Genomic DNA, 27,642 nt, shown 5'->3' with positions numbered 1-27,642 from the left:
AGCTCAACCTGCCCACGCTGACCAACATGCCCCATCTACACCGGTCCCACCTGCCTGTGTTTGGCCCACATCCTTCTGAACCTTTCCTATCCGTGAACCTGTGCGAATGTTTTTGATATCTTGTTTTCATACCTGCCTGTTATAGCACGGCCCAATGACGTAGCTGGTAGAGCTGCTGCCTCACAGCAACGGAGACACAGATTCAATCCTGACCTCGAGTGCTGTCCATATGAAGTTTGCACGTTCACCCAATGGTCACGTGAGTTTCTCCTGCATCCCAAAGACGTGCAGGTTAATTGGCCTTTGTAAATTACCCCCCACTGTGTAGTAAGTGGCATCGCATAGAACTAGTGTGAATGAGTTCTATTCATTCGGTGGTCGTTCATTCGGTGGTTGGCGTGCACTTGGCGGACCTGTTTCCCTGCTGTACCTCTAAACAAAACTAAAGTACCTCCACTGGCAGCTCGTTCCATATACCCAAAAGGTTGCTCGATGGGTTTCTTTCAAATCTTTCTCCTCTCTACCTGAAACATATGTCCTCTGGTTCTTGATTCCCCAACTCTGGATAAAAGACTGCATTCAGCCTATCTATTCCACTCATGATCTTATACACCCCTGTAAGATCACCCCTCAGTTTCCTGCCCTCCAAGGATTACAGTTCTAGCCTTCCCAACCTATAACTCAGGCCCTCAAGTCCTGACAACATCCTTGTAAATCTTCTCTGCACTTTTTCCAGCTTCTCAACATCCTTCCGTAGCAGTATGATCAAAACTGAACACAATATTCCAAATGCAGCCTCACGGTTTTTTACAACTATAACATCTACGTCTCTAACTTCTCTATCCCATACCCTGACAGATGGGGGCCAATGTACCAAAAGCCTTCTTGACCACCCTATCTACCTGTGATGCCACTTTCAGGGAGCAATGTACCTGCGCTCCTAAATCCCGCTGCTTGACAACACTCCCCAGTGCCCAGCCATTCATTGTGAAAGTCCTGCCCTGGTTTGACCACAAAATGCAGCACCTCACATTTATCTGCAATAAACTCCATTAACCATTCCTCAGCCCACTTGCCCCAAGTGATCAAGATCCTGCAGTAATTTTTGTTAACCATCTTCGGTATCTACAATACTATCCACTTTACTGTCATCTGCAAACATGCCTTGCTGTCTATGGCTTTGCTCTCATCAACTCTTTGGTTGCTTCTTCAAAAGGTTCAATCCAATTCGTGAGACACGATCACCCCTATACTATCTTGATAGTATCCATGCACGTTATCCTTAATCAGCCTGTCTTTTGAAATCCATAGATATCTTATCCCTTGAATCCTCTCCAGTAAGAAGGACTGCAGGAAACTATAGACCAGTGAGCCTAACATCTGTTAGCAAATGTCCAGGCCCATTCTCACACGGAATGTGAGAAAGATAACGTAATTCAGTCCACAGTGTGTCCGTATGCTAGCATCGTCTGCATATGCAATATGAAGACCGAATTTGGAGTAACACGATGACATTTGGTAAATAATGGCACATATTTCTGATTTCTGGTTTTGTAAAAGTGAAAAAAGACCACGTACAGTGGTTGATGCTGGTTCGTATAGTTTTTAAGGTTGTGCAGTGAAGATCGTCTGAATTTCTTTGGCCACTAGGTGGACCTATGTAATGACTTTTACTTGTGGTTGAGAGCAGGGAGACCCTTCTGTACATGGTAGTAGTAGTAAGTGGCCATGATAATAATTCCCAGACGTCCTCTGGCATATCATCCTTTTCCAGATCTGGAGGATGAATTGCTGAATTTGAATCCAAAGCTCCTCTCCAGTAAGATTAAGGAATTCAGCAGGAATATTGCCTTCTCCAGAGGCTCTTGTTTCTCAGTTGGCATATGATCTTTTCTGACTCTTGGTCAGATGCTAGTGAGGCAGGAGCAGGTCGAGTGCGCTGGAATGGAGTCAAAAACAGAGATTTGCTTTAGGAGGCTTTGGAAGTCCTGCATTCAAAAGGGGGGCTGCCTAATTCTTCAAACTCCTCCTCCCGTCTCTTTTTTTATTCTTCCCTTTGCCACTCCAACCACCCTCCCCTCCCGCTGCTTGCTCCATCCGCTGGAACAGCCCTATGATAAACCTCCTGTCGTGGTGGAGAAATGAGTGGCTGCCCTGAGGTGACAATGAATCCACTCCCATCAACTGTGAGGAATGCACTGGGAGCCACAAATCTGGCTGCAGACAATGGAACACTTCATACTGCCAACATCAGGCAATATTGGCAAGGCAGTTTCAAAATTTTCATATCTGACTCTGGCGGGGCCCCTACTGGATCACGCTCGGACAATTTAGCAACTGGGACAGGGGGAGAAATTGTTTAAGCAGTTTCAGGCAGTATCATTCAGCATCAAGTGTTCATTTGCCTGAGACACAAAAGGACACAAAGGGCTGGAGTAACTCAGCGGGTCAGGCAGCATCGCTGGAGAACATGGATAGATGATGTTTCGAGTTGAGACCTGAAGAAGAGTCTCAAACCGAAACATCACCTCTCCATGTTCTCCAAAGATACTGCCTGACCCGCTGAGTTACTCCAGCATATTGTATTCTTGTTTTTCTCTCGTTTTCCTGAGACCTTGGCCAACTTCAGGCCTTGTTGAATGGACAACTTGCTATAATGTCTGTCTCCCTTAACCGGTCTTCCCTAGTTCTACTTTTTTTTTTTAAATCATAATTATGGGGCATTCTTTCACAAGTGAACAAGTTCAGCCTTACAGCCAGAACACTTGCTGACCTCAGTAGCAGACAAAGCATTCCAAAAAGTAGATAAATCAAGTGTACATGACAAAACATAATTTGAATACCAATGTTTTGCAAGCTCAGCATCTCCAAACTAAACCTAAACTTTTTTTTTTAGTTTAGAGGTGCAGCACGGAAACTGGCCCTTTGGTTCACCAGGTCCGCTCCGACCTGCGATCCCCGCACATTAACACTATCCTACACACACTAGGGACAATTGTCAATTATACCAAGCCAATTAACCTGCAAACCTGTGCGTCTTCGGAGTGTGGGAGGAAACGGGAGATCCCGGAGAAAACCCATTCAGGCACGGGGAGAACGTACAAACTGCGTACAGACAAACCCGTAGTCAGGATCAAACCCGGTCTCTGGTGCTGTAAGACAGCAATTCTACCACTGTGCCATATTCTGCATACCCTGTAGCTGAAAATCTTATCACCCTTCACCAGATCCTACGTGGATTTTACCACAGCATAAATGGCTTTATAGTACTGCAACGCTTCAGTAGTTTCAGGTGGATTATAGACAATAGACAATAGACAATAGGTGCAGGAGTAGGCCATTCAGCCCTTCGAGCCAGCACCGCCATTCAATGCGATCATGGCTGATCACTCTCAATCAGTACCCCGTTCCTGCCTTCTCCCCATACCCCCTCACTCCGCTATCCTTAAGAGCTCTATCCAGCTCTCTCTTGAAAGCATCCAACGAACTGGCCTCCACTGCCTTCTGAGGCAGAGAATTCCACACCTTCACCACTCTGACTGAAAAAGTTCTTCCTCATCTCCGTTCTAAATGGCCTACCCCTTATTCTTAAACTGTGGCCCCTTGTTCTGGACTCCCCCAACATTGGGAACATGTTTCCTGCCTCTAATGTGTCCAATCCCCTAATTATCTTATATGTTTCAATAAGATCCCCCCTCATCCTTCTAAATTCCAGTGTATACAAGCTCAATCGCTCCAGCCTTTCAACATACGACAGTCCCGCCATTCCGGGAATTAACCTAGTGAACCTACGCTGCACGCCCTCAATAGCAAGAATATCCTTCCTCAAATTTGGAGACCAAAACTGCACACAGTACTCCAGGTGCGGTCTCACCAGGGCCCGGTACAACTGTAGAAGGACCTCTTTGCTCCTATACTCAACTCCTCTTGTTATGAAGGCCAACATTCCATTGGCTTTCTTCACTGCCTGCTGTACCTGCATGCTTCCTTTCATTGACTGATGCACTAGGACACCCAGATCTCGTTGAACTCCCCCTCCTCCTAACTTGACACCATTCAGATAATAATCTGCCTTTCTATTCTTACTTCCAAAGTGATTAAAAGTAGAGGAGGGGATAAAGGTTTAGGTTTAGGTTTATTATTGTCATGTGTTCTGAGGTGCATGGTATCCAATTAGATCAGATAATACTATACATAAATACACCCTCAAGTCAAACTCAAGTACAAGAGAGAAAAGGGAAAGATGCAGAGTGCAGAATATGGTTCTCAGCATTGTAGCGCTGATCACCATTGTAACGCTTTGTCAATGTTCCGCAGACAAAGTCCAATGTCCCCAGTGGGGTAGAGGTGAATCGAGCAGTCCCCTATCTTATAGAAGAACCATTCAGAAGCTGTTTCTGAGTCTGATGATGTGCGTTTTCAAGCATCTGCACCTTCTGCTGGATGGGAGCAGGGAGAAGGAGGAATGACCGGAGTGGCACAAGTCTTTGATTATGTTGGGTGCTTTTCCAAAGCAAGGTGAAGTGCAGATGGAGTCAATGGTGGGAAGTCTCGTCTTCTTCCCACTTCCTCAGGAAGTATAGGCATTGATGTGCCTTCTTGGCTGTTGTGTCAATGTGGTTGGTCCACCACAGATATTGGCAATATTAACTTGAGGCTCTCAACCAGTTCCACTTTGGCACCATTGATTCTGATTGGGGGATGTCCTCCACCATGCTTACTGAAGTCGATAACTAGGTCCTTCATTTACTGCAATAATAGGATTAAGACTGCTCAGGTCAACTCAAGAACTTCTAAGTTGTCTTGTCCCACATCACCAGGTTAAGGAACATCGGGCTTCTATATCTCCTGATTGTAAAAACTGGAAGAGGGCTTTACCTGGGTGGTGAGGATCCTTGATAATGGGATGCGCCTTGTTGAGGCAGAGCCCATGTAGATGCTTATGATGGTGGGGAAGGCTGTGCCCGTGATGGACCAGGGTGGGTTCACCACTCTCTGCAGCCTCTTGCTCTCCTTTGCTTTTGAATTGCTGTACTAGGTCATGATGCAACCAGTCAGGATACTTTGTACAGTGCACTTGTAAAAGCTTATTTGAGTCCTTGGTGACATGCCGAATCTCTTTAAACTCCTCAGAAAGTAGAGGTACTGACAGGCCTTCTTCATGATCTCATCTGTGTTTCGGGCACAGGATGGGTCATCCGAGATATTGGCGCCTGAGAACTTGAAGCTGCAAGCTCTCTCCACTGCCGCCCAAACAATTAAAACTGGTGCATGAAGTCCCCCTCCCCTTTCTGAAGTCAACGATTAGTTTCTTGGTTTTGTGGACGCAAGCAAGAGGTTGTTGTTGCGACACCACTCAACCAGGTATTCTTTCCTTCCACCTATATTATATTTTCTTCGTAATACTTCCATCAATATCAATGCGCTAAAGTTGAAAGAAAATTGCATTTTGGATTCTGGAAAGTGTTGGTATTTTCCCTTCTGCATGTTGTGACAGAACTGGTGGAATACCTGACGATAAGTTATGATACTTGCAAAGAATCCTTGCAAAGATTATAGCTATGTCTGCACATCACCTCATAATCAGTATCAATTTGGCAGAAAGTTTGCAATATCTTTTGCTGCACTAGAATCAGTCAGGTGCTCAGGTACAATTGAATGGATGTTGATTCTTAACAGCTTCTGACGTTGACACCTGAAGGCTATGATTGAAATGTTCCTCTTGAGGTTCTTTAGTAGGAAACGACAAGGAGATATGTGGTTTAAAATCATATGGTGCTTTAGTTTCTGTACTTGTCGATAACATTTTAATACACAGAAATTTTAATTACAAATCTTTTTGAACACATTTTGCTATTGGTAATGTCTGGTCAAAGCAATTTTGTAAAATTAGGGCTGGTTATTTTAGGAGCGAAATTAGGAAGTCTTTATTGGACACGAAGATTGGTGAGCACTAAGAAATCTTTTCCCACAATAGCGAGGTCTTTCGAATTTGTGAGCGCTGAAGCTGACGGATTTTGGGTAGGAAGGAACTGCAGATGTTGGCTTAAACCGAAAATAGGCACAAAAAGCTGGAGTAACTCAGCTGAACTGGCAACATCTCTGGAGAGGGTGACATTCAGGACTGAAGAAGGGTCTTGGCCCAAAACGTCACCCATTCCTTCCCTCCAGTGATGCAGCCTGTCCCGCTGAGTTACTCCAGCTTTTTGTGGTTAGCTGACATTTTTTGTTTGGTGCAGACAGGCAAAGTTGAGGGTACAGATCAGCTGTGATCTAACCTAATATACAGGCTGATTAGCCACTCTTGTTCCTTTTGCAGTTCATGAAATTTATGTGTGTTTTAACTGAGGGTTGTACTTTTTCTTTTTGCCTAGACTATCAGTCATTACCCAATGTTTCCTGTCCACGGTCTTGCACCATAGCTTGCAGTACAGACGTCACAGCACGACCTAGTCGAGTAACATTTGCAGATGAAAAAACACGCGAATTTTCTGCTATGGACCTTAACTTGAAATTTCAAGATGAGGCTGAGGCCTATCACAGGGTCACCACCCGCCCACACTTCACCCCACACCCAGGTACCGTATTATTTTAATATCAGCAACTCTGTACCAACTTACAAACGCAGGAAAAGCCTCACATTAATTTTGTCCACCTCAAATATTGCCCCGAAGCACATTATTCAGTTGATTGGACTGGTCATTGACAGTACCTAGCCGAAAGAGCAATAGATACATGAGTGTTGGTGATGATGGAAAATCTACTTGGACAGGTACATGGATAAGGTGAGATTTAGGGGAATACGGGCCAAACGCAGGCAAATGGGACTAGCTAAAATGGAGCATCTTGGTCGGCATGGATGAGTTGGGCGGAAGAGCCTGTTTTTGTGCTGTTTGATGCCATGACACTTAATTGGTTTATAAAGTTCAAATAGTGAATTTAAAGTATGCTTTAAATGCTGTTAGTTGCATTTTTACACAGAATGTCAGTTGGCAGTTCAGCATCGTTGGGTAATTAACTGGTTTAGTTTTCAATTCAGGTGATTTACAACTATTCAGTCTACCGGAGCTCTTTGTCAGAAAAATCCTCATCTCATCCCAGTTATTTGTTCCCATCTTACAGTATTTACTTTTTGGGCAAATTATTGCAAATTACTCATGTTTCATTCCTGTTTGCAGTTATTTTGTGACAACTATTTGAAAATAGGATATCTTGACAAGAGTGCCACCTGCTGCATTTTATTTTCTTTGCAATGCTCAACTCACTTGCAGAGAAACATGTGCTGTTGCATTTTATTCTATATTTACTAACTGCAGTTCTGGTTAAATGTACAGAGTAAGTACTCCTGAAATAATACCTCTGATTTAATTACCATTAGGATTGTGCATTCTTCTGTCACATCTACATAAAGTTGGCATCAGATGCTTTTACGTCTCTATTACCTTCTCTTCACCTTTCTACTCCCTATCATCTGGCCACGTACCTTGGATGACCTGCAATTTTTTTAAACTAAATTCAGACACAAAAATCCATGCCTTCTGCCACTGGTTCCCCTTCTCCAAGTACTAGAAGAGTGTTTTAATAATTCAAAGTAAGGAGACTAACACTTTTTTTTAAACATTGCTGGACTGTTTATTTGTTGTATGCAGCAGATATCAACTAGAACAATGAAATTCTTACCTGCTGCAGTTAAAAAACAACGTAATTTCTTCAAGCATGAGACTGATTCATCTTTTAGAGTCATGCAGCGTGGAAACAGGCCCTTCGGCCCAACTTGCACACACGGGCCAACATGTCCCAGCTACACTTGTCCCACTTGTCTGTGTTTGGCCCATATCCCTCCAAATCCGTCCTATCCATGTACATGTCTCACTGTTTCTTAAAAGTTGCAATAGTGTCTGCCTCAACTACCTCATCGGTCAGCTTATTCCAATTACCCACCACGCTTTGTATGAAAATGTTACCCCTCAGATTCCTATTAAATCTTTTCCCCTTCATCTTTTGTATGTTTATTTGATGTAAATTTGGGGAGCTGGTTACAGCTGTTTATTACTATGGTTATAAATAATGCAGTTACTCTAAGTCTCAATTGGGACTTCCAGTTAGAGTCATAGAGAGATACAGTGTAGAAACAGGCCCTTCGGCCCAACTTGTCCACACCAGCCAACATGTCCCAGCTACACTAGCCCCACCTGCCTGCGCTTGGTCCGTATTCCTCCAAACCTGTCCATTCCATGTACCTGTGTAACTGTTTCTTAACCGTTGGGATAGTCCTAGCTTCAACTACCCCCTCTGGCAGCTTGTTCCATACACCCACCACCCTTTGTGTGAAAAAGTTACCCCTTGAACCTATGTCCCCCGGTCGTCGAGTCCCCTACTCTGGGCAAGAAAGGAGTTCTCTTCAAAGTCTTAACCAGTTGTGGAGTATAGTGCATGTAGGCACAGAATAAAAGAAAATTGTGTAAAACTGACCAGCTGCGATTGCTCAAGTTTGGCTCCAGCACTATCTTAATGTTCTGTAATAACTGCATATTTTGTTCCCCGACTTCATGATTAACGTATTTGAGGACTAATGTTTTTTTCCAATTTCAATTTGAACATGATTTGGATTCAATCCCCAGGACAGGAAGAATGTAACAATGATGTCCCATTTGTCCTCCGAAATCACATTTCAAAGATTCCAAGTTACGGTTCAATGAAGAAAGGAGTTCTCTTCAAAGTCTTGACCAGCACATACTCCTGAACCTTCAGCAAGAAACAGATTAACTGTTTATTTATCTAATTAGAGTTTGTGTGGCCGAGCTCTGTGGAAGTTCTTTTCACCATTGATCCATTATAAAATGGCGAATTGACTTCAAAAGCAATTCATTCTGAAGGGCTTTGGAATATCCTAAGATATTACAGCAAGGCAAGTTGATCTTACACATTATGGTATTCTCCACAGGCTCCATACGCAATCCTTCTGCTGCACAACATCAGCTTCCTAGATCAATAGCTTCTTGCAATTCCACTGGGGCCGTGCCGTCCAACGCGATGAATGAAGAGAAGCCGAGGGCACCGGACCAACCTACCAGAGTGGTGCAAAGTCACCCCACAGCGGTGCTGAAGCTACATGGTGGACATCCCACGTCAGTCGCAAATTCATCAGTTTCTCTCCACACCCAAGGGGAAGATCCACACGCCAGAAGGTTATCTGTCTCACCGAGAGCTTATGGATCTGACCGGAGGTACAGTGATGCAAGCAATAGATGCTTCGAGGTGAGTTGTACATGACCACTGCCCAGAGAGGAAAGGCACCCAATTTCACCACACCCAAGATCGTGATTTTACTAAAACAAAACACAAAATAGTCTGGATGCTGGAAACTGAAATAAAAGTAAAAATGCTGGAAAATACAGTACTCAACGCAACACCCGTGATGTGAAATGCTGGCTCGGAATTTTCTCTCGACAAAAAAAATAAACTGCTGCAGGAACTCAGCATGTCAGGCAGCATCTGAGCAGGAAAATGAACAGGCGATGAAGGAGAAAGAAAATCCTGTGTCTGAAATATTGTCTGTCCATTTCCCTCCACAGATGCTACCTGACCTACTGAGTTCCTCCAGTCCCTTCTTTTTTTGCTCAACATTCCAACACCAGCAGGTTTTTATGAATCCATATAACCATATAACAACTACAGCACGGAAACAGGCCCGTTCGGCCCTTCCAGTCCACGCCGACCACTCTCCCTGACCTAGCTAGTCTCATCTACCTGCACTCAGACCATAACCCTCTAATCCCCTCTTATCCATATACCTATCCAATTTACTCTTAAATAATAAAATCGAGCCAGCCTCCACCACTTCCACCGGAAGCCCATTCCATACAGCCACCACCCTCTGAGTAAAGAAGTTACCCCTCATGTTACCCCTAAACTTTTGTCCCTCAATCCATATTTTTCTTCACAGTTGTTGCAAATTCTCTAGCATTTTCTATTTTTGTTTTATGTGCATTGATTGGTAAGAATGTTAATTTCATCATAGGCACACAATTTATTGAGACCAACCTGGTTTACTGATGCAATACCAGCTGTGATTTTGCTTTGCCTGAGTCCATTTGTACTAACTGCTTGGGTGTTACTGTTTTCCCTTATTTAATTCCTGTAGTTGTTGTTTGTGTTGGATTTCTAAAGCCTCTTATCGAGAGTGTTTTTGAGAGTGTTTATCTCAGAGTTGTCTCCCACTTTTGTCTTTTGATTCCAGCATTCGAATTGCTGAAGAGAAGACTTTGGGGTGAACAGTCAGAACCAAATGGTACTTAGATAGGATTGACTTTAGAAGGATGAGAGGAGATCTTATCGAAACGTATAAGATTATTAATGGGTTGGACACGTTAGAGGCAGGAAACATGTTCCCAATGTTGGGGGAGTCCAGAACAAGGGGCCACAGTTTAAGAATAAGGGGTAGGCCATTTAGAACTGAGATGAGGAAAAACTTTTTCAGTCAGAGAGTTGTGAATCTGTGGAATTCTCTGCCTCGGAAGGCAGTGGAGGCCAATTCTCTGAATGCATTTAAGAGAGAGCTAGATAGAGCTCTTAAGGATAGCGGAGTCAGCGGGTATGGGGAGAAGGCAGGAACGGGGTACTGATTGAGAATGATCAGCCATGATCACATTGAATGGCGATGCTGACTCGAAAGGCCGAATGGCCTCCTCCTGCACCTATTGTCTATTGTCTATTGACTGAACGTCATAACCTGCTGCACACTGGCATCAGTTAAAAGACTGTCCAGTATGGACTGCCTTTAGACAACCCTGGTGGCTCTTCTGTTTTCATTTTGTACCTTATGAAAATTATCCCAGAGTGGATCAATGGCTGTAGTGTGAAGAACTCAGTTAGTAATATTCAGTTAGTAATATTAACATTCTCTCCAGCAATACTTCTCAGTTTAAATGGGGTGGCCAGATCTGTGACTAAAGGTTAAATGAGAATTCTAGACGGTGTGTACCTCTTCCCATGCAAAGTAATCTATTATGAGCCAGCACCACACGCAGTCATGGTAAAGAGTTAAGAATGTACTGTAAAATGATATGAGTATTTAGCAAGAGCCAAAAGCTAAGGAGAAAGAAATTTCTGGTCAAATGCTCTTTCATCAGAATAAAACTAACTTGACTTAACTCACTAACGACCCTGAGGGTCCAATTGGCAGTGTGGATGTCTGTTGTGACATCCGTTGGGTTGTTATCAAATGGTTCAATGGTTCTTTATTATCACATGTGCAGACGTACAATTAAATTATTTTTGCATACAGTTCAGTAACGTATTGCCATACCCAAGCCAATACCCAAAGTGCATAGAAATAGTCCACTGAGAGTCGCCAGATTTTAGCAACATTTGTGTCAAACCTCCTGTGATTCCGTTGCTTTACATTCCTCTTTCAGCATGTCCGCCTTAATTACATTGAACAAAAAATATTAGACCCTCACTATTATTGTCAGCACCGGACAGATTGTTTGAGCCATCATTAATTAGCTGGTGCAAATGCTGAAGTTTGCTGAAGTATAATTTGGTTGGACTTAAAACAGTCACATCGGCATATTTTAAAGTCAAGAACTTGCAGAGGCTGAAAATCTGAAAAACGATGAAATTACTAGAAATGCTGCAACAGACCCTTGAATATGTCCAGCATTTTCAGTTCAAATTTGAATTTTCAATTCCTTTTCTTCACTGATTTCTGTTTTACAGAGAATTCAATCAATACCTTGTGAAGCTATATCTTCAGAATGTCCAGAAATTGATCAAAACTTCTTTAATCCTAACTTGATGAAAAATTTCTTAGATCTTGTTGACAGACATTGGAATGGATTTAAGTCTCTTCATTGTAATGAACATTTTCTGAGTAAGTACTTTGTTGCTGTTACTTGCTTTGATAAATATATGTTTGTATCAATAGATAGATGCTGTTTTGCCCAGCTCTCACCATTCCAAAGAAGCCAGTCATGCATCACTGAGAAGACCTGAGCCTCTTAGCTGGAATGTCATGGGTTCAATTCCAGCCTGCGTCCTTGATGTCTTAATGCAGTGCTAAAGGGATGCTGCTCTGTCAGAAGTTTTCACTTTTGAAGTTTGCTGCAATCTGAGACCATGCCTGCTCTTTCAAGCAGGTAGAAAAGGTCCCAAGCCACTATTTTGAAGAACAAAGGAGAACAATCATTTCATTTCATTTCATAATTTCATTGCACACTAGAACAATGAAATTCTTACCTGCTGCAGTTAGAAAACAACTTGTAATTTCTTCAAGCACGACACTGATGTTATATTCATCTTTTAGAGTCATGCAGCGTGAAAACAGGCCCTTCGGCCCAACTTGCACACACCGGCCAACATGTCCCAGCTACACTTGGGCACCGAGATGATAGTGGTCATCTTGAAGCTGGTGGGTACCACAGAACAAAGTTGGGAAAGTTTAGTTTAGAGATAAAGGGCGGAAACAGACCCTTTGGCCCACCGAGTCCGCACCGACCAGCGATCCCCACACATTAACACTATCCTACACACACTGTGGACAACTTACATTTGTACCAAGCTAATTAACCAACAAATCTGTACGTCTTAAGAGAAAGGGAGGAAACCGAAGATCTCAGAGAAAACCCACACGGTCACAGGGAGAACATGACTACGTGTCTTCCCTGAACGTGACCTTGGGTGTGTTTGAAGTCTTCTTGGATCCTGGGCGTTCAAGTTGCTAAACCAGGCCATGATGCAACTAGTTAATATGCTCTCTACTGTACATCTGTAGAAGTTCAAGAGTGTCCTCTCTGACATACCGAATCTCCTCAATCTTTTCAAGATAGGCTTGCTTTGCTTGCATTAATTAGTGTGCTAGGTCCAGGAAAGATCTTCAGAGATATGCACGCCCAGGAATTTGAAGTTCTTGACTCTCTCCATCATCATCCCATCGATATAGGCAGGTTCATGGGTCCTCACCGTTCTTCTTCCAAAGTCCACAATCAGTTCCTTGGTCTTACTGACATTGAGAACCAGGTTGTTGTGCTAGCACCATTTGATCAGTCGATCATTCTCACTTCTATACTCTGTAATCCTTTGTAATTCGTCCCACAACGGTGGTGTCGTCGGCGAACTTGAAGATGCAATTTGCACTGTGTCTGGCTATACATCCGTGAGAATAGAGTGAGTAGAGCAGGGGGCTGAGCACACAGCCTTGAGGTGCTCCCGTAATGATGGTTATCAAGTAAGAAGTGTTGCTGCCATTTTGTAGACTGATCTGTTGTTGAGGAAGTCGAGATCCAGTTCTGTGAGCTTGATAACCAGCTTGGAGGGGATGATAATATTGAACGCCGAGCTGTAGTCTATAAACAGCCTGAAGTATGTGTTTTCATTGTCCAAGTGGTCCAGTGCAGAGTGGAGAGCCAGTGATTCATGAATTATTTACCTTAATGGGAGTGTGCACAAATTGAAAGCATCCCTTTTTCCATCATAGTCACTTCGTTACTTTCCTATGCTGAGTACAAGTGAGTTCATCGGATTCTTCAGAAACCCATTTGGAAATTCCTGTTTGACCCAACTTGCCCATGCTGACCAATGTAGAGTGATAGAGTCATACAGCATGAAAAATGGCCCTTTGGCGCAACTTGCCCACATCGACCAACATGCTCCATCTACACTTGTCTCACCTGCCGGCGTTTGCCCAATATCCCTCTAACCTTTCCTTTTCATGTACCTGTCTAACTGTTTCTTAAATGTTGTGACAGTATCGTATAGTAGTACCGTATTAGATTTTATTTTATTTGTTTCAGATTGTGAAAGAGAAACTGCAGAGATGTCATCTGATAGTAGCAAATGGTAGAAATAATATGATTTAATTGGGAGAACTATGCGTCACTTAGAATAAGGAAACATTGCTGTAATATTCCCCCCAGTTTATAATTAGACTTGACAAAGAAGTTATACCCAGTTTTTCTGTTCATGTTTCTTTATCTGTTCTGGAGCAACTTTAATTGCCTTCTTCAAATTTCTGTAGATCACCTCTCTTCTTTCCCCCACCAATGCTCCCTGCCTTTCCATATGATTTTCACTTCTGCACTTCCTCGTTGTTCATTCACTTTCCACCATCTCCTGCTTCTCACCTCACTTTTCCATTTTCTCTGCCTTTCTTCTCACCTTTCCTCTTCACTCATTGCCACTTTTCTCTTTTCTCCACCTCCATTTTATCTCCCTTTCTTCTCCTCGCCCTTCCCATTTCTCTCCTTGCCTCTTTCCTCTCCCCCTTTTCTTCTCAACCCTTTCCCTCACCTCAATTTTCTCTCTCTCTTCTCACCCCTCTTCTTGCCTCTTTTATTCCCTCTTTTCTCATCGCCCCTTTCCTTCCTCTCCTCTCACCTCCTTCTCCCCCCCCCCCCCCCCACTCTCCTTGCTCTCCCCACTCTTATGTGCTTATTCACAACCCCACCCCTCCCACACTAACTGGAAAACAAGGTTCCTAATATGTGATTTACCGTTCACTTTTCTTTTTGCGTGGATAGATCAGGCAGGGAAAATAATGTCAGCCATGCAGGAGGACATGATGGTCAAACAGTCGTCTGAAAAAATAAAGACACTTCAAGATGATACAAGCGATTTAAAAGCAGAGATAAAGTCTTTGGAAAACTGCCTTTGCCAGCAAAAACTGCATTATACAGATGAACTTCAAACACTCTCAATGCAGCTAACACAAGCACAAAGAGATATGGTAAGGAAAGGCAGTCCATATAATTTTGTTGGATTTTAGTTCAGTGGTCGTGCAGGCCATTCGGTGCATCAACCTTTCTGTAGTTGATCTGTACCTTTGCTCCAGCTACAGACTTTAGTTTCATAACCTTTAATGTACTAACTTTAAGATCTGCTAATCTCAATTTTGATTTTTTTAATGAAGCCTTGGCCTCAAGGTTTTTTTTAAACAGGGGAAGAGTATTAAACATTACCACATTTTTTACAGTGCTTCCTGACACCTGTCAATGGCATGGCACTACTTTTTAACTTATACCCCCTTGCTTTGACCATCAGAAAATAAGGCATTATCTTTTCGGCTTTCAAGAACCCAAATCACTTGCTTCATCACAGACACAGCCAATTAGCTGCCTCAGTATCTCATTGGACACTGAAGTGAGTGTCCAAGTTCATATACTAATAATCATAAGCCCATTCCCCCTAACATGACCAACGTACAAGACCTCAACGGCGGACCCGGCGGACAAAGTTATCTTGAACTCAACGGCTGTGAAGGCGGATGAAGGCTGCAACAAATCTATCAGCTCCAATCAATAGACAATAGACAATAGGTGCAGGAGGAGGCCATTCGGCCCTTCTCCCCATACCCCCCTGACTCCGCTATACTTAAGAGCTCTATCTAGCTCTCTCTTGAATGCATTCAGAGAATTGGCCTCCACTGCCTTCTGAGGCAGAGAATTTCACAGATTCACAACTCTCTGACTGAAAATGTTTTTCCTCATCTCAGTTCTAAATGGCCTACCCCTTATTCTTAAACTGTGGCCCCTTGTTCTGGACTCCCCCAACATTGGGAACATGTTTCCTGCCTCTAACGTGTCCAACCCCTTAATAATCTTATACGTTTCGATAAGATCTCCTCTCATCCTTCTAAATTCCAGTGTATACAAGCCTAGTCGCTCCAGTCTTTCAACATATGATAGTCCCGCCATTCCGGGGATTAACCTAGTAAACCTATGCTGCACGCCCTCAATAGCAAGAATATCCTTCCTCAAATTTGGAGACCAAAACTGCACACAGTACTCCAGGTGAGGTCTCACTAGGCCCCTGTACAACTGCAGAAGGACCTCTTTGCTCCTATACTCAACTCCTCTTGCTATGAAGGCCAACATTCCATTGGCTTTCTTCACTGCCTGCTGTACCTGCATGCTTCCTTTCAGTGACTGTTGCACTAGGACACCCAGATCTCGTTGTACATCCACTTTTCCTAACTTGACACCATTCAGATAATACTCTGCCTTCCTATTCTTACCACCAAAGTGGATAACCTCACACTTATCCACATTAAACAGCATCTGCCATGCATCCGCACACTCACATAACCTGTCCAAGTCATCCTGCAACCTCATAGCATCTTCCTCACAGTTGACACTACCACCCAGCTTTGTATCATTTGCAAATTTGCTAATGGTACTGTTAATCCCTTCATCTAAGTCATTAATGTATATTGTAAATAGCTGCGGTCCCAGCACCGAGCCTTGCGGTACCCACTAGTTGCTGCCTGCCATTCTGTAAGGGACCCATTTATCCCCACTCTTTGCTTTCTGTCTGTCAACCAATTTTCTATCCATGTCAGTACCCTATCTCCAATACCATGTGCTCTAATTTTGCCTACAAATCTCCTATGTGGAACCTTGTCAAAGGCTTTCTGAAAGTCAAGGTACACCACATCCACCGGCTCTCCCCTGTCAATTTTCTTAGTTACATCCTCAAATAATTCCAGAAGATTAGTCAAGCATGATTTCCCCTTCGTAAATCCATGCTGACTCGGAACAATCCTGTTACTACTATCCAAATGCTCCGCAATTTTGTCTTTTATAATTGACTCCAGCATCTTCCCCACCACTAATGTCAGACTAACTGGTCTATAATTTCCCGTTTTCTCTCTCCCTCCTTTCTTAAAAAGTGGAACAACATTAGCTACCCTCCAATCCACAGGAACTGATCTTGAATCTATAGAACATTGGAAAATGATCACCAATGCGTTCAGAATTCCTAGCGCCACCTCCTTAAGTACTCTGGGATGCAGACCATCAGGCCCTGGGGATTTATCAGCCTTCAGTCCCATCAGTCTACCCAACACCATTTCCTGCCTAATGTGGATTTCCTTCAGTTCCTAGGATCTCTGGCCACTAGAACATCTGGGAGATTGCTTGTATTTTCCTTAGTGAAGACAGATCCAAAGTACCGGTTCAACTCGTCTGCCATTTCCTTGTTCCCCATAATAAATTCCCCTGCTTCTGTCTTCAAGGGATCCACATTTGCCTTGACTATTTTTTTCCTCTTTACATACCTAAAAAAGCTTTTACTATCCCCCTTTATATTATTGGCTAGTTTACCCTCGTACCTCATCTTTTCTCCCCATATTGCCTTCTTAGTCATCTTCTGTTGCTCTTTAAAAGTGTCCCAATCCTCTGGTTTCCCACTCTACTTTGCTTTGTTGTACTTCTTCTCTTTTATTTTTATGCTGTCCTTGACTTCCCTTGTCAGCCACGGGTGCCTCTTACTCCCCTTGGAATCTTTCCTCCTCTTTGGAATAAATTGATCCTGCAACTTCTGCATTATTCCCAGGAATACCTGCCATTGATGTTCCACCGTCTTCCCTGCGAGGGCCTCCTTCCAGTCAATTCTGGCCAGCTCCTGCCTCATGCCAATTTCTCCTGGATTCTCCAATGACAAGGGAACCAATCGTCTTGGTTCCCTTGTCATTGGAATTAGTTGATTGATTTGTGAAGGACCGTGTGCTTCTTGGAGTGCAACATCAAGTACACGTCAAACAAACACATGCACAGGCGTCTTTGTTCTGACATAGGAACATAGACCATCATCCTCGACCTCGAGGGATAGCCATGATGACGTGTCGCTGTCCTTCCCTCAGCCCAGCAGCTGCACCTCTGAATTGTTGGTGAGGGATCAATGTAAGAGTCCTACAGCACAGAAATAGACCCATGTCCATGCCGCCTGTTGTATTTATCTGCAGTAATTCCATTTATCGGCATCAGGTTCTATGTTTTGATGTATTCTGTACGCCTAGATGCTTCTAAACTATCGTGAGAATCTGCCCCATTACTTCTTTAGACAGCACATTCTGAACTCCACCCTCTGCATCCTGAAACAGTGCCCTCTTGTCTTAGATATGGGATATAGGGAGAAGGCAGGCACCGGTTTCTGATTGTGGATGATCAGCCATGATCACAATGAATGGCGTTGCTGGCTCGAAAGGCCAAATGGCCTCCTTCTGCACCTATTTTCTATGTTTCTATATCTACCTCATCTGTGCCCTTCATAATGTTGCATACCTCGACCAGTTATCCCTCAGCATCCTCTGTTCTTCAGAAAATAAACCCAATACATCTCCTTTTCACCAAAATCAGAATTTGTTGGAATTTTCTCTGCATCCTCTAGTGCAATCCTTTCAGTAGAAATAAGCTTAGTTTTAGTTTAGTTTATATTTTGACATGTACCGAGTTACCGGGAAAAGCTTTTGTTGCGTGCTGACCAGTCAGCAGAAAGACAAAACATGATTACAATCAAACCATTTACAGTGTATAGATATATGAAAAGGGAATAACCTTTAGTGCAAGGTAAAGCCAGCAAAGTCTGATCAAGGATAGTCTGAGGGTCACCAATGAGGTAGATAGCAGTTCAGCACTGCTCTCTGGTTGTGGTGGGATGATTCAGTTGCCTGATAACAGCTGGGAAGAAACAGTCCTTGAATCTGGAGGTGTGCGTTTTCACACTTCTACACCTTTTACCTGATGGGAGATGAGAGAAGAGAGAGTGGCCTAGGAGCGATTCGGCCTTGGTTATGCTGCTAGCCTTGCCGAGGCAGCGTGAGGTATAAATGGAGTCAATAGAAGGGAGGTTGGTTTGTGTGATGGTCTGGGCTGCGTCCACAATTCACTGCAATTTCTTGCGGTCTTGGATGGAGCTGCTCCCAAACCAAGCTGTGATGCAACCTGATAAAATGTTTTCTATGATGCACCTGTAGAAGTTGGTGAGAGTTGTAGGGGACATGCCAAACTTCCTAAACCTTCTAAGGAAGTACAGGCGTTGGTGTACTCTCTTAGTCGTTGCTTCAATAAGAGTGATCCAGGAGAACTTGTGGGTGATATTGACTCCCAGGAATTTGAAGTTTTCAACCATCTCTACTTCGGCGCCATCAATTCAAACTGGGGTGTGTGTATCGCTTCACTTCACTATGTCCTTTGTTTTGCTGACATTGAGAGAAAGATTGTTGTCTCGACACCTGGACACGAGCTTATCGATCTCCTCCCTATCCTATCCTCTGTCTCATCATTATTTTGTAGGTACTGTTGATACTGTACCGTAGATAATTGTAGATACTAGTTTACCAAGGAAAGACTCAAAATGCTCCATTGCAGAGGGAATTAGAAGCCAAGATACAGGATATTCAAGTCCAAATCGCATACATTTATGAGCCCTAAAATACGCAGAAATAGGAATCGGGCAATAAAGCTTCAGAATTTGCTGCAATTTCTCCAATGATGGAGACTGATCCCGCTTAACTCTGATTCCGTTTTAATAGGATGTCATGAAAAGTCACTTAAATCAATCTGTGGACGAGAAAAATCAACTCCAAAATATTCTGAAGAAGGTGGAACAAAAAACACACAATGCTTCCAATTGCACAAACCAACAAGTTGAAGGTGAGATGTCCCCCACTCCTTACCTTTATTATTTATTCAGTTTCACTGTGTGTACAGAATGAATGAATTCATATCTATTTTAAACAAAAAGGCTTCTTTTACAATTAAAATCTAACCAGTTTGCAAACTGTGCAGTGACTAATCCTTCATCTCTTGTGATAATAGGTTAGCAGGGGGATTCATCTAATATAATAATATTATAAGAAAGGGAATTCAACCCAACGGTATGAACATTGAATTAGGAACAGCACCTCATATTCCGCTTGGGTAGTTTACAACCCAACGGTATGAACATTGAGTTCTCCATTTTTACGTAACTAACCCGCAAACAGCTCCCTTCCCCCAAGGAATCATACAAAATACTGGAGTAATTCAGCGGGTTGGGCAGCATCTCTGGAGAAAGTGAGCTCAACTGGCCCCCTTCCCCCTTGCCTTTCTTCCCGAATACCCCCTCCCCTCCCCTCTTTCCTCCCCCTGCATCCCTTCCAATGGCTACACAATTCACAACTTTTCTACCCACGAGGTTCACAATTCGCAACACTATCCATTTTGGACTCGAACCTGTCATTTCACCTTGGGCCTTTGTCCAACACACTCTGCCCATCAAAAAATCTGTGTTCACCTATTACTGGCCATAGTCGGTCTCTCTTTTCAAGCTTACTTCCCCCTCCCCTTCCTTTCCCCCCTTCCCTCCTCCTCCCCCCCTCCCCCCCGCTTCACTGCTCCCCCCCTTCCCTCCTCCTCCCCCCCCTTTCCCTCCTCCTCCCCCCCTCCTCCCCCCTTCCTTCCCCCTGAAGAAAGGTCCTGGCCCAAAATGTCACCATACCTGATCTGCTGAGTTACTCCAGCAATTTATGTCTGTCTTTGGCATAAACCAGCATCTGCAGTTCCTTGATATTATCTTAATCTAATATAGTTGGTTTGTTGGAATTAGTTAGCTATTTAGTTAGCTAAATTGTTGTCCTGATTATATCATTGATTCTTGCGGCACGGTGGCGCAGCGGTAGAGTTGCTGCCTTACAGCGAATGCAGCGCCGGAGACCAGGGTTCGATCCCGACTATGGGTGCTGTCTGTACAGAGTTTGTACGTTCTCCCCGTGCCTTGCGTGGGTTTTCGCCGAGATCTTCGGTTTCCTCCCACACTCCAAAGACGTACAGGTTTGTAGGTTAATTGGCTTGGTAAATGTAAAAATTGTCCCTAGTGGGTATAGGATAGTGTTAATATGCAGGAATCACTGGGCGGTGCGGACCCGGTGGGCCGAAAGGGCCTGTTTCCGCGCTGTATCTCTGAACTAAACTAAACAATCAAAAAGTAATGGATAAAGACCCACTCCATGAGTAACGTTGGTAGTGTCAACTCCAACATGTGATGTTAAACTGGCAACTCATTGGCCTGACGTTGAGATAGAGCTTTGAGATGAATATTAGACGAGCTGAGATATTAAACTATTTGTTCTATTAGGAGATTGTAAAAGTTCCATAGCACTATTTAACGTAAGAACATAAGAAATAGTGCAGCAAATTCCCCAAAGAATGTTGCTAATATGTAATCAAGAGCCCTCTCATGTCAAACCAATGAACCATATTGTTACAATTCCCAGTTACTTTGAGATTATAGGATGATCCATTTTCCGATGGGTATGACATTAAGATTTTTTTGTAGTTCAAACAACAGGCTGGTAATTATAAGACATGGGAGCAGAATTAGGCCATTCAATCGTGACTGATCTATTTTTCCATCTCAACCCCATTCTCCTGCTTTCTCCCCGCAACCATTGACACCCTAATCAAGAACCTATCAGTTTCTGCCTTAAAAATACCCAATGTCTTGGCCTCCACAGCCCTCTGTGGCAATGAATTCCATAGATTCACCACCCTCGAACATCCACTATCTCTAAAATCACCTCTTTCAATATTCTGGTGTGTAGATTATCAGGTCTTTGTGAAAATTCAGTCCCATTTTGTTAATTCCTCCCTCTAACCACAACAAGGTTCTCAATCCTTTCTCATTGCTGAAAATAAGATCAAAAACAACATTTTCCTTAGCTAGTTCTTTAACATATTGATCTAGAAAAGCATCTTGAATACATTCTGTGAATTTGTCTTTGACCTTATTACAACAAATTGATTTTTGTCCAGTTTATATGTATGTTAAAGTCTCCCATAATTTGTACATTGTGTTTGCAAGCAAATAATCTCACTGTGCCTAGTCACATGTGACAATAAAGTATTCCTATTCCTACACACACTTTCAATTTTCTGCTACTATTAATGTTATTATCAATGTTAAAGTTTCCGTTTTGCCCAAAAGCTGAATGTCCTGGAATATTGAGAAGAGACCCCACCACTGGCCATATCTTCCCATCCCCTCCCCTCTCTGCGTTTCGCAGAGACCGTTCCCTCCGTAACTCCCTGGTCCACTCGTCCCTTCCTACCCAAACCACCCCAACCCGGGGCACTTTCCCCTGCAACCGCACGAGATGCAACACCTGTCCCTTTACCTCCCCCCTCAACTCCATCCAAGGACCCAAACAGTCTTTCCAGGTGAGACAAAGGTTCACCTGCACCTCCTCCAACCTCATCTATTGCATCCGCTGCTCTAGATGTCAACTTATTTACATCGGCGAAACCAAGCGCAGGCTCGGCGATCGCTTCGCTGAACACCTGCGCTCGGTCCGCATTAACAAAACTGATCTCCCGGTGGCCGAGCACTTCAACTCCCCCTCCCATTCCCAGTCTGACCTTTCTGTCATGGGCCTCCTCCAGTGCCATAGTGAGGCCCACCGGAAATTGGAGGAACAGCACCTCATATTTCGCCTGGGCAGTTTGCAGCCCAGTGGTATGAACATCGACTTCTCCAACTTTAGATAGTTCCTCTGTCCCTCCCTCCCACCCCCCCCACCCCTTCCCAGATCTCCCTCTATCTTCCTGTCTCCACCTATATCCTTCCATTGTCCCGCCCCCCTGACATCAGTCTGAAGAAGGGTCTCGACCCGAAACGTCACCCATTCCTTCTCTCCCGAGATGCTGCCTGACCTGCTGAGTTACTCCAGCATTTTGTGAATAAAGAGAAAGGCATTCCTTCTGTGCCCCCTCTTGAGTTTGTCATCCAGCCAACATGACGAGAACTGATTACCTCTTGTCAGGACTTGAGATCTTGTCAAGCAGAAAACTACACTGGTCTCTATCTATTTGTCTACTTAGAACTACATAACCACAACCAGCAGCTGTGTCACGAGATTGACAGTCTGAAGCACCAGACCCAGTGTTATCTCAAAATCCAGGAACTGACTGACAAGCTCCAGGAAAGCCACAGGTAACAGCAGTTGGGTGGAGGAGGGGACGATATAATTTTGCAAGAGTCCTTAACCCACAGGTACTAATGTATCATGTCAAAATTACTGTAAATTAAAGTGTGATTCTCACAATCCCTTTGTACAATATCACTTAAAGTAATATTAACATTGCACACAGCTAGAATAGGCTAGAATAGGCTTGTTGTCCATCAAAGCCTGGGGGAAATTCCTTTTCGGGTTGATTGAACTTTAAAAGTACTTGGCAAAATCAGCATGTTATAATGTCCGCACTTGAATTTTTTAGGCAGACATAGGCTCTTGTTTTCCCTCAGCAAGCATTGTCCTTCCCTCTCTCTCTTTACACCTTCATTCGCTGTCATCTGCAGAGGATGCAACCTGTGAAGGAAAGAAGAGCAATCTTGTATACAAAATTACCTTAGTCGAAGAAGATGGAGGCTTGTGATGGAAGGTGTTTTTTTTTCATGACTGGAGGTCTGTGACCGGTGGTGTTCCACAAGGATCAGTGCGGAGCCTCTACTATTTGTAACATGTATAAATGATTTGGATGAAAATGAAGGTGGTAAGATTAGTAAGTTAAGTTTGCAGACAACATGAAAATTGGTGGGTAGGAAGGAGCTGCTGAAGCTGATTTACATCAAAGATAGACATAAAATGTTGGAGTAACTCAGCGGGTCAGGTAGCATCTCTGGAGAAAAGGAATAGGTGACCCTTCTTCAGAAAATTGGTGGGGTTGTGAACATGAACCAGGATGTAGAGCAATTGGACATTTGGGCAGAGAAATGTTAGGTGAGGTTTAATCCAGACAAGTGTGAGGTGATGCATTTTGGGAGGTCAAATACAGGAGGAAAGTATATATACAGTGCCCTCCATAATGTTTGGGACATAGACCCATCATTTATTTATTTGCCTCTGCACTCCACAATTTGAGATTTGTAATAGAAAATTTGGTGATGCTCTGCCAGGCCTGTATTGCAGCCATCTATAGCTTATGCATGTTTTGGGGGCTAGGCCCCTTCCATTTTCTCTTCAGCATAGAAAAGGCATGCTCAATTGGATTCAGATCGGGTGATTAACTTGGCCTCTCAAGAATTGACCGTTTTTTAGCTTTGAAAAACTCATTTTTTGCTTTAGCAGTATGTTTGGGATCATTGTCTTGCTGTAGAATGAACCGCCGGCCATTGAGTTTTGAGGCATTTGTTTGAACTTGAGCAGATAGAATAGACAATAGGTGCAGGAGGAGGCTATTCGGCCCTTCGAGCCAGCACCGCCATTCAATGTGATCATGGCTGATCATTCTCAATCAGTACCCCGTTCCTGCCTTCTCCCCATACCCCCTGACTCCGCTATCCTTAAGAGCTCTATCCAGCTCTCTCTTGTATGAGATGCATTCTCGACTGCACAGATATATTTATAGCACGACCACGGCATCTATAATTGCAGGCTTTGGCATGGTCCGACTACAAGAAACACAACACTGTGAAACTATTGGTTGGAAGTGCCCCAAATGGCATGATCATATTATTATCAAAAGCTTGGGGGGTGGGCGGTCATCTGATATACACATTGTTCGGAAGAGTAAATTTTTGAACTTAGTTGATCCTGGGGATTGCATAATGGCGGATAGAGGATTTCCCATTCAAGAAGCCTTGATGTTTCGCCAAGCCTAAGTAGAGATTCCCCCTCCCAGCAGTGGTTATCAGCAAAAGAAAAAATGTAAATGGGCAAACCAGAGGGATTGAAATGAGAGCTCTGCAAATTATGAGGAACTAAGTGAAAAGACCTATTAAAAGAGGTGAAGTAGAAAAAAGGATGGGTCAATAGAGAGAGAAATTGTTCCAGGAAGAAACTGCTTCGTTTTCACCGAAAGTCAGTTTAGTATCTCCATCATTGTGATGCCGTGAAATGTGTAGGTTATATTGAATAAATAGCAAAGGTTTGTTTCGATCAATAAATCAGAATGGACAGAATGAGGTATAAGCAGGTTTGTGCACAAAAAGAATGACTGCACCATTGCTTACTCTGCAAGGAACAAATCAGGGGGTGGGGAGCATTTTGCATATCTTTGCACTGTTGGTATCAGGATTGCATAGATGTGGGTGTGACAGCACTATAAACGGTCATTATTATCTGATTGTCTCCAAGCAACCTGGCATAATATTATCACACTATCTCGCTATCTAATGAGGTGATGAGGTAGTATTCTACTTTCTCTTCTTTTAATCTTGAACAGCTAATTTTTTAGCTCAAGATACAGTATAACTGAGACCTGAATTAAATGTAATTCCGTTTAAAAGTACACACTTTGGTGTCCTGTGTCTGATCCTTACTTGAAATCAGAGAAAATAAAATGTGGATCCCAATTTAACATTATAAGTCAGACCAAGAGGTCTGCGACGTTTATGGCTTTTTGCCCATTAATTATCAACGTTGCTGAGACTGAAATAACTGCTGTCTTATTTGCAGGGCTTTGGTTTGCACAAATGAACACTTGCTGAGGGAGCTGAACGAAATGCGAATCCGACACAAGGCAGATATCGACCAGTTGCATTGGAGCTACATTCAGCTCAAAAAGTCCATAGACAAGTCGACCCGCAATGTGGCGGTGACTGGCTGCTTGGCCTCGGGCAGAGAGATGGAAAATCGGAGGCGTTGAAGGAATCCCACAATAATTCTGTGAAATGGTCTAGAGAAAATAAATTACACAAGGAGCCTCCGTCACATCACTGTTTACTGAACAACAAAATGTAATAACTCATATAAGTTAAAAAAAGGTGCTGGAGTAACTCAGCGGGCAGCATCTCTGGAGGATATGGATACGTGAAGGTTTGAGCTAGGAACCTTCATCATACAGTGGTATATGCGTCTAAGGTAACAAATGTGGAAATGTAACAATATTTACTTTATCAACAAGGCTTCAGAGCTTTGTAATTTATCACTTTTTGTTTCATTTTTGTAGTTTTCCCTCCGCCTTTCTCCAAGTGCCCCATGTCCAAAGTACTAAATGAGTACTATAACAGTCTGCAGAAGTGATATGTAGATGAGATTCTGGATGACCTAAAATTGATGGAGGAAGCACGGTAGCGCAGCGGTAGAGTTGCTGCTTTACAGCACGGTAGCGCAGCGGTAGAGTTGCTGCTTTACAGCGAATGCAGCGCCGGAGACTCAGGTTCGATCCTGACTACGGGTGCTGCACTGTAAGGAGTTTGTACGTTCTCCCCGTGACCTGCGTGGGTTTTCTCCGAGATCTTCGGTTTCCTCCCACACTCCAAAGACGTACAGGTATGTAGGTTAATTGGCTGGGTAAATGTAAAAATTGTCCCTAGTGGGTGTAGGATAGTGTTAATGTGCGGGGATCGCTGGGCGGCACGGACTTGGTGGGCCGAAAAGGCCTGTTTCCGGCTGTATATATATGATATGATATGATATGATACTAAAAGAAAAGTTTGCATTTCGAGTTGATAAATCACTGCGTCCCTCGATAGGATGCACATCCCCTCGGTCGCAGGAGGAGGGGAGGAAATTACAGAGACACCGTACATAATCCCACACTGCTAAAGAGTCAGAGGGTAACGCCTGGAGACTGCAAAATTGCAAACGTTATATCCGTATTCAAACCAAAGTAGTAGAAATGAATCCAGTAACTACAAAGGATTGAGCTGAACCTTATGGTGTTGAATTCTTGAAATGATTGGCAAAGGAAGAATAGATTGCTTGGACTGTGGCAGGCTTCAGGAACACGAAGACAATGTGGTGGAATTGGCAGATATGTGACGGATGTAGATTAGTGCTGAAAAAGATTAAGTTTTACTTTTGGCTGGAGGATTGAAAGGCAGTATAAATGTGAACAATTCTAAAAGCAGAGCAAGCACAGATATTTATGTGCAGAATTGGTACAAATGGTATGAAGTGGACATTTCCTGCTGATGTTTGTGGGGAAGCATTTGTGGCGGTTCGCCTCTGTTCCACGATTGATGACAGCTGTCTGAGAACTTGGTTATGTCGCCAAGTGTAACGCTCTTGGGCGAGGCTCGTAGTGCATCCTGTTAAAATGTGCCTTAATGATGTAGGTGCTTGGCAAAGGGAGCAAGCGGGGTCTTCTTCGAACCACTGCTTCAGGTTCTGGGGTGAGGGTAGGAGGTCATAAGTGGCTCTGATGACAAAACTTAGCCGAGATCCCTCCATCTGCCAGATGTCACGCCAGTTGAGTTTCCTCTATTCCAGGCTCTCCCAGTTAGTCCATTGACGAGCCCGAGATCGTCTCGTGTGTTGAACTTGGCCAACCACATCCCTGAAATGAAGAGCAGACTTAGCACTCTGAACGGCTTCAGATGGGGTCCACTTCCTCCCTGTTGCCGCACGGTGGGGCCGCTGTTTGAATAACAGTATCTTCAGATTCAGTGAGGGTCATGACCAACCTTGCTTTAGTGCTTTTGAATTCTTCCACAAGACCTGCAATGAGTAATTCCAATTTGCCACTCCCGTACAGGACTTAAGCATCGTGGAAGTCCAAGCCACTGTTTCACATGTATGCTGATCATTCTTTCCAGCTTTTCCACTTTGTTGATGGGGATTTCATACAGTTAAAGGCCACATGAGTCTTGGTAGTATGCCAAACTGGAAGCATCATAGCTTGAGTTTTCCTGGCAGGAAGGTCTTGTTGATGCGAGCTATGTGCGTGATGGTATCCTTCTTGAGTTGTTCAAACTGCTCGCTCGGTATCCTTGAGCTTTGCACCATACCATCGGCCCAAGCTCTTCATTTCTGAAACAGTTGGGACCGATGTTCCGTCAATATGAAATCTTTGATCCGTGTCTTGACCTTTGACAATGGAGATGCTTCTGCACTCGCTGGGTTTGATCTTCATCCTTGCCCATGTGATGTTTTGATGAAGCTTT

General features: G+C 43.5%; 1 protein-coding gene across 1 annotated transcript in view; it reads left to right on the top strand.

The window, feature by feature from the left end:
- cep72 (centrosomal protein 72) overlaps positions 1-25,812 on the top strand; it is a 166,208-nt gene extending 140,396 nt beyond the window's left edge. The window contains exons 8-14 of the mRNA XM_078427331.1: positions 6,375-6,578; positions 8,945-9,258; positions 11,722-11,875; positions 14,520-14,725; positions 19,310-19,430; positions 22,635-22,746; positions 25,211-25,812. Of these exons, the coding sequence (XP_078283457.1) occupies positions 6,375-6,578; positions 8,945-9,258; positions 11,722-11,875; positions 14,520-14,725; positions 19,310-19,430; positions 22,635-22,746; positions 25,211-25,400 (1,301 nt within the window). The 3' untranslated portion in view covers positions 25,401-25,812. The remainder of the gene's footprint in view (positions 1-6,374; positions 6,579-8,944; positions 9,259-11,721; positions 11,876-14,519; positions 14,726-19,309; positions 19,431-22,634; positions 22,747-25,210) is intronic.
- The last annotated feature ends 1,830 nt before the right edge of the window (positions 25,813-27,642 follow it).

Source organism: Rhinoraja longicauda, chromosome 2 (genome assembly GCF_053455715.1).
Source record: "Rhinoraja longicauda isolate Sanriku21f chromosome 2, sRhiLon1.1, whole genome shotgun sequence".
NCBI classification, from domain to species: domain Eukaryota; kingdom Metazoa; phylum Chordata; class Chondrichthyes; order Rajiformes; family Arhynchobatidae; genus Rhinoraja; species Rhinoraja longicauda.
This window is presented reverse-complemented; position numbering and strand designations above follow the sequence as displayed.